Source organism: Myotis yumanensis, unplaced genomic scaffold (assembly GCF_028538775.1).
Source record: "Myotis yumanensis isolate MYYU_CA2020_CCGP unplaced genomic scaffold, mMyoYum1.0.hap1 SCAF_13, whole genome shotgun sequence".
Classification (NCBI taxonomy): Eukaryota; Metazoa; Chordata; class Mammalia; order Chiroptera; family Vespertilionidae; genus Myotis; species Myotis yumanensis.
In genome coordinates, this window is record NW_027223764.1 from 27,306,405 (window position 1) to 27,318,546 (window position 12,142).

At 34.1% G+C, this 12,142-nt stretch overlaps 1 protein-coding gene across 1 annotated transcript in view; it reads right to left on the reverse strand.

Moving 5' to 3' along the window:
* The window catches only part of PTEN (phosphatase and tensin homolog), a 59,527-nt gene that overhangs the window by 17,115 nt on the left and 30,270 nt on the right, over positions 1-12,142 (reverse strand). The window contains exons 3-4 of the mRNA XM_070432756.1: positions 8,725-8,768; positions 6,688-6,926 (exon numbers count right to left, since the gene is read on the reverse strand). Coding sequence (XP_070288857.1) covers positions 6,688-6,926; positions 8,725-8,768 — 283 coding nt within the window. The remainder of the gene's footprint in view (positions 1-6,687; positions 6,927-8,724; positions 8,769-12,142) is intronic.

Consider the following 12,142-nt stretch of genomic DNA (forward strand, 5'->3'; position numbering starts at 1 on the left):
AAATATTTTTTTCCTGAAAGTTTAATCAAAGAAAATAAATGTTAACGCATTCTTTCCCTGCTACCAACTGAAAGAAAGAAAGCAAGGGAAAAAGAGGGGACTAGCAGAGATTCTGGGTGAGTTTGTCATATAATAAAAGTTTGCCTCTTTAAATTCAGAACATTTGAAAATCTTTTCTAAATGCATACTTACCAGTACTTATAGGATGTTTTAACTCTTTACTAATCGCTTACAATAAATATTGTGAGTTACTGATTACAATTCTGAAACATAAGTGCAAACACACACATATTGTGAGACACAGGACTAAATGGAAAACCACCCTAGGAGTTGCCCTATGGAGGTGTAACGCAGTTGCCTTCTTATAAATTATTGAATGAAAGATAAGTCTTCCTTTCCTCAAGAAGTTATCTCACTCTCAGAAAATATTTTTCTTTATAGGAGTTATGAGTTGTACTTTGACTTCTACCAAACATTCAGAACCTGAAAGTATTATTTGCACATTACTAACACAATGGCACATTTTATGGTAACCTGGCGCCCACCACTCTGGCACCTAATTTGCATTAAGTCAGCTGAGGAAATGTCAAGACTCTGCACCAGATTATTTTGGGGAGAGTCTCTGCACAGTCTATAAATTCTTCACCAAAATATGACATCTGGCTCCTCTTTCTTGGAAGCGGGAAGGTAGGGGGAAAGAGAAAAGAGAGGGAAGGAGAAGAGAAGGTAGAGAAGGAGGAGAGGAAGGAGGAGAATGAGAAGCAGCGTTCAGTTCCTATATAAATGTCACCAGAACACAATTTTATTCAGCCTTCTAATGTTTCTCTATAATTAAAATTAAGGATATAAGCAAAACAACTTTAAAGTCAGTTCTAGTAAAATTAATCAAACACAACTAAAAACTGGTAAAATGTATGTATCTCCTATAACAGTGGTTCACAATTATAAAAATGCAAACCTACAGACTCAACCTAAAAGGAAATATTGGCAAGAGAATATATCCAACAGTAGATGTTTTATGAATAAAAGAACCTTTGATAATCAATTATATTCATTATAACATACTTCTCTGGAATAATTCCATAGTTGTATAACAACAGCTCAAGCTCAGCTAAGTTATCTTATGATGAAGTTACAGTCTTTAAAATTTAAAAATATATTATGTCAGCCCTGACCAGGTAGCTCAGTTGATTAGAACATCGTCCTGATACACCAAGGTTGCGGTTTGATTCCCAGTCAAGGCACATACAAGAATCAACCAATGCCCTAACCGGTTTGGCTCAGTGGATAGAGCATTGGCCTGCGGACTCAAGGGTCCCAGGTTCGATTCCGGTCAAGGGCATGTACCTTGGTTGCAGGCACATACCCAGTAGGGAGTGTGCAGGAGGCAGCTGATCAATGTTTCTCTCTCATTGATGTTTCTAACTCTCTAACCCTCTCCCTTCCTCTCTGTAAAATATCAATAAAATCTATTAAAAAAAAAAAAAGAATCAACCAATGAATGCATTTAAATAAGTGGAACAATAAAAATTGATGCCCCCTCCCTCTCCGCTCACTTCCTTTCTCTCCCTCATCAATAAAAAAGTTTTTTAAAAAAATATATATTATTTCATTAGTACATACTCCAACTATTAGGTAAACATGTAATATATTTGAACGTTTTTAACTTCTTAAATCAAGGGTCATTAAATGCCCTAGCATCTGTCAAGAAGGGTATAAACTGAGGAACCTTTCAAGATAGGCCAATTTTATCAGCACTACATGACCTTTAAGAAGAGTTTGACCCTGTACAGAGATTAATGAACAGCCCCAAAATTCTTTTGCAATTTCAGGATTTGTGAACTTAACAGTATAGAAGGAAGATCAACAGTGTGCCGAGGAACTAAAATTTCACTCTGCTGTCATTAACTGCATAATCTTAATCAAAGCATTTCATCTTTCTGAGCCTCAGTTTTATCACCTATACAATAAGAAACATTCCTGCAAAAAAAAAAAAAAATCCTATGACTTTTATACACTGTATTTAGCTTTCTAATGCTGCTTCAACCTAAAATGCAAATGAGAACATTTAGTAAGATAAGCTTTGTCAACAGCAACTACTCATAAATTCCTCTTTTCCTTTTAAAATATACACGGGGTAAAGGGGTAAATATACACATTAGGATACTCCTTAGAGCCTGTGAATAATTCATCCCCCAATATTATTAATCAATCATGAACTAAGCACAGATCTGAATTATTTCATTCCAAGACGCTAAAAGTCATCAATTCTGGTCTAAATTACTCAACTCTGAATCTTAATATCATGTGACAGTTAAACATAATGTTACTGCATACATCCTTAACAGTATGCACAAACTCCATTTTTTAAACCCAATACCTTTTACTTGGGAGAAAATCCAATCCATAAGAGGATGAAGAATGTGCTGTGCCTAGAACAGTTCTGCCAATGATGTGGGTGCTATTACACTCAACACGACAAACTTTACTATTACATGACAAACTTTACATTTTCTTTTCATAAACATTTCTCTGCTATATTTTCACTGTGGCCCCTATTTAATAACAATGTCCCATGGGGCTTGCCATTTCATCAAATTTCTCCTCACCTCTACAGAGAAACAGAATTGACAATATAAATTAAAGTATGCCCTCGCTTTTTTATTATGGAGACGTTTCTTGGATCTAACTTAGAGAAAATAAAGTATAATAAAGCTGAAGAATATTTGGGTTTTACTTTTAACTCTGAACATGATGAGATGTAATATCCCAAGTGCTTCTTCTATGGCTAGTTCTCACTGTCAGAAGCATTCAGTAACTATCCTGCACAAGCACCTGCATCAGAAAGGGAGCATATGTGTGTGCGTGTTTAGGGGTTGGGGTGGAGATGTAAGAGGGAGGAAGGAGTGGAAAATGATTGAACATGTGAGAGCACAGTTGAGTTAGAAAAGGCTAAACCAGTGGTCGGCAAACTGCGGCTCGCGAGCCACATGAGGCTCTTTGGCCCCTTGAGTGTGGCTCTTCCACAAAATACCACGTGCGGGCGCGCACGTACAGTGCAATTGAAACTTCGTGGCCCATGCGCAGAAGTCAGTATTTTGTGGAAGAGCCACACTCAAGGGGCCAAAGAGCCACATGTGGCTCGCGAGCCGCAGTTTGCCGACCACTGGGCTAAACCATTACAAAATTTTTATTTGAGCCCAACTTAAAATTCTTGACTAAAGCATGCTACCAGGCTGTTGGCTGTAATGCCAACCAAGCAAAAAAGTCACACAGTTGAATGTGGTGAAGGCAAATACCTCAGAAATGATCAAACGTATTTGTAGAAAGACTGTTGTAGTATCTCTATCAAACAATTTTTATTCATTTAAAACAAATAAATTTTCTATTTCCTAAAACTATGAAGCAAGCCATGAAAGGCTTAGAAATACCACTTTCCTTCAGCATATGACTTCTCAGCTTAGCCAGCTACTAATTTTCATCAAATATATCCATGGTGACATAATCAAAGAAAAAACTCTATTTTAGAGTTCTTTTTGGAAACTTCAAGGGATATCAACATTTTCAGAATGGTGAATGAAGTCTCTTTGGGGGAAAAAAAAAACTAAAGACACTCTCCTGAAGAAATCTCAGTATTCTGTAGAGACAGACAGTATACCTTAATACCTGACAAAACATCTGGTTTTTCTGCTTTGGTTAAAAGACAGGAGATGTGCATGTCACTGTGACTCTACTTTGTTCATCAGCATACACTGAGGTGCAAGACTCTACCATCAATCCTGAGAGAAATCTTATCTATTGCTGTGAAAGTATTCGACTGCCTCATGAGTGCCAAGCCTTAAATCATAGCCTATGCAAGAGGATTCGTCATAAAAAAAATCTACTGTTGTGAAAATTGCCAAAGTTATAAAAGTCAAGACTTTCAATCAAGGGTTCCTTAAGAGGTTTTGTCAAGAATTAGAAGCAACTTATTTGCTACACACAAGTTCAATGGCTTTCAGAAGACAAATCTATAGCCAGAATTTCGCTGCCATCAACTGAACTCATTTATAGTTTAACTCTTCATTTTTAAAACTAAAATGTGTAGTCATAATCCTTTCCTTCCCAACATAGCATTAGGCCAGGATCTTGCCGAAAATGATCTTATTAACTAGAAAGCAAAATCAATATGAATTTATCTGCAGTCTTAGAAAATTCTTATTTCTTGACACAACACTGTCAAAAGAATCTACAGATTCCATTTGTCCTTTCATTCTTTTTTAAGATAAGATTTTCAGCACTTGTTTTGACCAAAAAAAGTAAGTCAAAACTGACTGGTTATCAAAGATGACACAAAGGTTGCCAAGTCAAAGAAAATGGAATACTTTCATGTGTTATTTAAAAGCTAAATAATAGCAGCCCTTTCATTAAAATTTACTATTGAGCAGAACAAATGCTTAATTTCGGTTAATTTGTAACACTTAGATTTAGTTATCATTCTCAAAAAGTAGTCACTGATTTTTTTTTTAATCCTCACTCGAGGATGTTTTTATTGATTTTAGAGAGGAAGGGAGAAAGAGAGAAACACTGATGTAATAATAGAGAATCATCAATCAGTTGCCTCCGTTCACACCCCAACCAGGGATCCAGCCTGCAACCTTTCTGTATAGGGGACAATGCTCCAATCCACTGAGCCACCCAGCCAGGGCATAGTCACTGATTTTTGCATTAAAAAAAAAAGGAGAAATAATTCTTAAGAAGATTTCTTTCACATTCTATGTTTAAAAAATAGTTTTCAGTGCAGTTAAAATCTGTTAAGAACAATTTTATGGCCCAGCTGGCGTGGCTCAGTAGTTGATTGTTGACCTATGAACCAGGAGGTCACAGTTTAATTCCTGGTCAGGGCATATGCCCGGGTTGCCGGCTTGATCCCCAGTGGGGGGCATGCAAGAGGCAGCCGATTAACAAACCTCTCTCATCACTGATGTTTCTCTCTCTTGCTCCCTCTCCCTTTCTGAAATCAATAAAAATATATATATATTTTTTTTAAAAAATTTTATGTCCATGTATACTATGCACATTTTGAGAGAATATTTATAGCTTTTACCATATTTTTAAAAGGTGTATAACATGGTTTGAGAGCTTCTAGCTTAAATCTAGTGTTATGGTGCCACATTATACAGCTTCTCTGTTTTCTTACGTAAATTCTTCTTACCTGATTTCTTTTCCACTATCAAAATGGCTGCTGCTCATCAACCCTGTTTTAAATTTCTACCACTGCTCCTGCAACTGTTATTTTAATTTTATCCACTTCTATATGGTTTTCTTCCAATTCAATCTCTTTTCCTGCGCTGCCCTGCATTTACTCACGTCAGTGAAAAACAATTTACCTTCTATGATTTTAATCAGCAGAAGCAAATTTTCCCTACATGATGAAAGGATGAAACAAAGTAAACATCTCGGGTCCTCCGCTCTGGAATTCATTCCAGTGCTATTAACCCAGGGTACACACCATATCTATAATGATAAAAGTGTAATATGCTAATTAGACCAGACGTCCTTCCAGACAACCTTCCGGATGAAGCGAGGCTGTGAGGGAAGCCCGGGTCCTGGGTGCCTGCCAGCGGCCAGAGGGAAGCCCAAGTCCTGGAGGGAAGCCGGTGCGGAGAGCCGGAGAAAGGAAGGCCTACTCTTGCACAAATTTCGTGTATTGGGCCTCTAGTACAGAAATGTAAGTCAATCTATCATAACCAACAGTCACCAAAATCATGCACTAACATAATTTTTAAACTACAACCAATAAACAGTACTTTGGCATCATTAGATATAATTCAAAAAAGTCACAGACATATACAAGAAAAAGGAAGGGGCAAAGGGATCAGGAATCAATGTAACTATGCAGTTGAAAATAACGGATATGATCACTTGTGTCTGTTTTGAAGTTGAATTAAAAAGAGAATCTCCCTGGCTTAAAAATTATTATAACTAGAATAAATTTTTCACATTAAGTTTTATCTCCCTCAATAGAGGCTCTTTAAAATGAGTTTTCCCATCTATCTTGGAATGGTTTTTGTTTTCCCTTTTTGGAGACAGAGGAATGTACAAAATTTCTTTGCAAGAAACATTTTGCCATATTTACTGTACAAAGAAATAAATCTCTTGAAAAATCACTGTAAAAGTTCTCTCAAGAGTTCACTTTTGCTTTCAAATTTACCACACAAATTAAATTTGTCACTGATTTTCAAGTCTTTTGTCTTCTGAATAAAAGAACCTCTGACTAATCTTAACTACTTAAGTTAACATCCATATCAAAAAATAATTTTTATCTATTATAAAAGCAGAGATCATACTTTACTAGATAATGGCATCCAAGTTATTATCTAAACACATTTTATTCTCAATCAAGCTTCAGAAATATCAAGCTTACTTTTGATCAATGTGCAGCACTCTTAAATGCTCTGTAAGTATTTTGAGACTAAATATGCAATACAGTTCATAGATAAGATTTGCTAGCATGACATAAAAATACTAGCAAAAAAAATAAATCAGAACATTTCAATCAGTTATTTGCTCACATAAAAGTTAAGGTAGTAACTGATTTAAATGTTTAGGAGAAAGATATAAGGTTACCAGCTTTCTTTTTAAAAATTGGGTTTTCCAATAAATTCTTAGATCTAGGAAGAGGAAAGACAAGCAAATATAACCTACCTTTTTGTCTCTGGTCCTTACTTCCCCATAGAAATCTAGGGCCTCTTGTGCCTTTAAAAATTTGCCCCGATGTAACAAATATGCACAAATCATTACACCAGTTCGTCCCTTTCCAGCTTTACAGTGAATTGCTGCAACATGATTGTCGTCTTCACTTAGCCATTGGTCAAGATCTTCACAAAAGGGTTTGATAAGTTCTAGTTGTGGTGGATTATGGTCTTCAAAAGGATACTGTGCAACTGTGGTTAAAAAGAAACCCTCAGAATAAGAGAAAAGTCTCTTCTGAATTGTTTATTAAAAGTAAGTTAATTTTAGAAATGCTACGTATAAGCTTTGCCGATGTTTAAAAGAAAAACTTAACTTCAGAGAAAAATAATTTATTGCCTAATAACTTTCTAATTTTTTAATAAAAATGGTCTCTCGTTAACTCTTAAACTTATCCATTGGACAGGGAGGCCAAGTATTATTTTCCCCACTTTATGAAGGAGGAAACTTTGCTATGAAGACGTAGCACAGGTCACAACATATCAGAGGTGGAGGTGAACTCAAAATGAAATGTCACATAAATATCTTGTCAGCACTCCGAATTCATTTTCTAATAAAAGAATAATACTTGTGATAATGCATCACCACAAAACATATTCAAAAGAAAAATTAATAAATCAACAATAGAAAGGATTGCATAAAGGACTGCATTTTAAACTTCATGTTATAAAAATGCTAAATGTGTTATTTCTAGCAAATGTTACTGTTGTATACACTTGACTTTAAAGGCATTTATAAAAGAAACTGAAAAAACTACTTATAAAAAGTATGTAATTGTAGTAAAGTTTATCAAATGAAGTTTTAGGTCTTTTCACATGACTTATTAAGAACCCAAAACTTTTCTGTATCCTATAGTCAGAGCAGTTTTTTTTTAAACATTTGTCTACAAATAGGACTTTAAATATATCACAATTAAATTTTATCTTATTAGTCTCTGCTCCGCTCTACTCTATTAAGATCCTTCAATATTCTGACATCTAAGGTACCTAATTATCCTGTGTCATCTAAATATGTAAAAAGTATGTCTTAGATCTTCAATCAAGTCATAATGTGGCACAGGATAAAATCCATTGAGTCCTTGGTTGTGATAGGCGCTCTTCTGGTAGACTACAGCTCCCAATAACTATACCTACCTCTCCAGTTACAGTGTGTCATGAGGACAACTTTCACTTAGTCATCTACCTGACTACCATCATTCTATTTTCATTTCTCCAGTGGCACACAAAAACCTGTTAAACATCTATTTAAAGCTAGATAAACCTCGACTAAAACATGCTATGCCCAATAAGCAGTAGCTTAAATTTGCCAAAAAAAAAAAGTAACATTCTTAGTGATTATACTGATTCTCACCATTAGTGCTTCTGAATTCTCAAACTGTTTGAAAGTCCATTCTAGATTTTCAGGAGGCATCAATGGCAAATACATCAATTGGTAGCTCATGGCACTCACTTTTAACAGCATCTGCCAAATTTCTCAACTTTCCAGTTCTCTTATGCCTCAAGGGGTTCCACAAAAACAAATGGAAGTTTTTGTGGGCTCTGAGATAGAACTGACTATACCTGAAGAAAAACTCATTTAAAGCGGTTCCCTGTTCTCACCTTTCAAGTTCCCCTTACCCATATTTGTTATACCCTTTCCACCTTTTAAATCGTGCTCCTTAATAGAGTTAAATTGTTCTGTTTTCTCTGTATAATCTCTTACTACTACACCAAATACCTTAAAAAGTATATATAAACCCCACCTTATTCTATTGTTAGTCTAAAAATTTCTCCTAATTCTTGTCCCTTCTGCAATTTGGTTTTCCTAATATTTCTGGCAGGTTTATATGGCGCCTGTTTCCTAAAACACGACAGCCAAATTATATTTTTCAATTTTTTAATTTGACAAATATTTATCTCACTTAATAATTGAGATTATCATTATTGCTATGACAGTAAGAGTTAGTCTATTAGTTTTACATTATTTAACATAATACAGTACATTTATACCTACCTCTGCAGTTAAATTTGGCGGTATCATAATGTCTTTCAGCACATCTAAAAGAGAAGTTTAAATTTGATATAAAGTTATCTTCTACAATCAAGAAAAAAGTATAATAGTAACAAACATTTTCTGAACTTTATAATGTACCAAGCATTATGTTAAGTGTTTTATATTAACTATTTCTTTTAAGCCTGTGAAGTAGATTCTGTTATTATCCCCATTTTACAATTAAGAAGACTGAGGCTTAAAATGTTAAGTATATGCAATTTGCTTACAAAACTTGTGATGTCTTCAAATTTTCTTTATGGAAATTTTGCGTGCTAAAGGAGTTTAATAACTGTTTTTAAGATCATCTTTACTTCACAGTTGAGCATACACAATTTCCTCAAACTATTATTTTAAAAGATATATTAAAAATAGTAAAATTACAAGTACAAAGGAAAAGTAAAGAATCAAATGATGCTAATCTACTCAGACACAATACTTATTAAACTTTTTTTAAAAACCAGACCTTTCTCTCTTTAGATAAGCCAAAGGTCATCTTTTTCAATACCCTCTCAAGTTACAAATTTTAATTAAAGTCTCAGAGTAAAGAAATAGTAATAAGTAAAATCAATACAGAATAGTAAATGTTGAGTTAGCATTATCATTGGTCATGCTCAAACTTGTCTTCTGAATAGTAGTGACATGTTTGTTATCATGCACTGGCTTACTCATGATTAATAGGCCATGTTTATAAGCATCAATAGGCTCAGAAAGGGATACCATATATTAGTTTGTGGTCAGCAGCATCCTGGTAACGCCAATTACTAACCAAATTATATTTTTTAAAATTTTTTTATTTTTTAAAGCAAATATAGATCCATAGACCCTTAATCCACAATTCCAAAATCTCCAAAGTCTGAAACGTCTACCATTTTTTTCTTAAATTTATGGCCAACTGGATTTATGATATTATATGTAGTCCTTAACTAATACACTTACTGTAAAGAGTCAAATATTTCATTCTAGGTACTGTTCCAAACCCTACTGGGGGTGTTATAATAAAGTATATGCTTCCCTGTTACCTTTCTGAAAATTGAAAAATTCTGAATGCCAAAACACAACTGGCCCAAAAGTTTCAAACAAGGGATTGTGGACCTACATTTTGCGTTTGGAAATCCTGAAAATATCTGTATAGTTTCTCTACTTTAAACAGATTTATAACCATTGAACTAATTATAAACAAACTACAATTCACTAGTTTCTGACTGGTCAGACCTGAAATAAATAAACTTATATATTACTGCTCAAAACAAAGCTTTTCCGTTTTAGCTTATTATAATTTAGTAAATTGAGTTTTGCTAGAAAATTTATCCAGGAATGACATATGCACATATACTCATTCTTGCAAAATAATTTCATACACATATTAAAAGACATGAAAGGTAGAAAGAAGAGGACTGGCAATGAAAATAGTCACATTGCACACTTTCTTTGGTACAGGTTAAAGAAGCAACATGGTCAAAAGTGAAGAATCTATAATGAAATATTTCATAAGGAATCATGTAAACAAGATAGGGCTTAGGAGGTAAGGAGGGAGGTATAAGCTAGAAAACAATTCTAAGAAGCTGGCCTCATGATAGCACAACAAAAAAATAAACATTTTAGGTTTCATACAGATTCAGTTCTCTACAATTCCCAAGCTTTCTCAGAAGCTCAAAATGTTTGCTTTGACCAATAGTGCTTATAAACTGATTCTCAAATATTACTGGTAAGAGGAAGAAATGGAGGGAAAGTGGAAACAATGAGCTACTAAATGTCTACTAGATGTACACACCTTACAAAGGAGTTTCCATGTTTTTTATTCATCCTCACAACCATATGATAATAGTTAATATAATCTCCATTTTATATATGAAAAAGCTAAGATTTAGAAGCACACTAAAAAAAAAAACCTAAAAAAAACTTGCCCCAAACCAAAATAAGTAAATGGAAGAACCAGAACTCAAGCTATAATTACAAAAGTCAAACCTTTTCTCGTACTGCTCCATACTTTCATTTATAATAAAAATTGAAAATAGTTTTAAAAACAAAATTTAGTCAAAGCCTGTTTTCCTACAAGAGCAATATCTGGCACAAAACAGCCAACAAATAGTGATGATGAAAACATGAAAAGGCTATGAAAATCTCTACAGGCGTGGATAGGGAATGTGTGAGAATAAATACTGGGGCTGGTAGTGATGAAAGTGATCTGGGGAGTGGCTGGTAGAAGAAGAATAAAGATTTTCTTATTTAAAACCTTCTCTGATACTGCATATCCACCCTCAAAAACACACACACAAAGTTTCTTGTAAATTTTTTGCAGTATGCTATGAAGTCTCTCAACAAACCAAAATTGAAGATACATAAAAATAAAGCAAATGGGATTTGACTAAGACAAGTGTTAGAATAAATGATTTATACTTCTTTATAATTAAAACTCGACTTAAAAGATATTTTATCATCACCCTATATTGGCTTATATGAGACAAGAGAAATGAAGAGGCATTAAAAGGGATTTTTATGAAATAGCGAATAGAAAGTTAAGAAAGGGATAAGATTAACAGGAAAAGCTTCCTTTGAAGTAAGACTTGACATGGAATTAGCTAGGCATGTAGGTATCTTCTGTAGTCTCTTGAATGGAGTTATCCCCATCTTACAAAAGAAAACTTAATTGATAAAAATTAACCACAGCTAAATGTTTACCACAAAATAATGGAGAGGTGCTTTTTTTTTAACCACAAAATAATGGGAGTTATTTGTCAAATAGAATATATAGTATCCAGTGAACATTTAAGTTCCTCAAAGGCAAGAACTATACTATGTCTTCATTCCCTATCTCCCCACTCCTCCCCTTATTCCCACCAGAATACAGATTATACAGAGGAACACTCAAAAATAAAATATACACACTTGCACAACTAATTTACTAAGTATCAGTATACCTGAATTTGGTAATGACTGATTAAATTTGTCCTTTCTTAAAGCAACTTACTGAATGCTTAATAGAGGTATGAACAGGTACAGTCTGTTTATACAATAAGAAATCTTAATATTGCCTGGCCGGCATGACTCAGTAGTTGAGTATCAACCTATGAACTAGGAGGTCATGGTTCGATACCTGGTCAAGGCTAATCCCCAGTGTGGGATGTGCAAGAGACAGTTAATCAATGACTCTCTCTCATTATTGATGTTTCTATTTTCTATCTCTCTCTCCCTCTCCCTTCCCCTCTGAAATCAATAAAAAAAAATAAATACGTTTAAAAAATAAAAAGAACTCAATATTACATTGAGAACTCCTCTTCATCCATATATGTCAGAAAGTGCCATAAAAAGTTTAACATACTATTAAATTCAGGTACGTCTAGTACAAATATTTTAATATCTTTCAATTTATATATGTTTG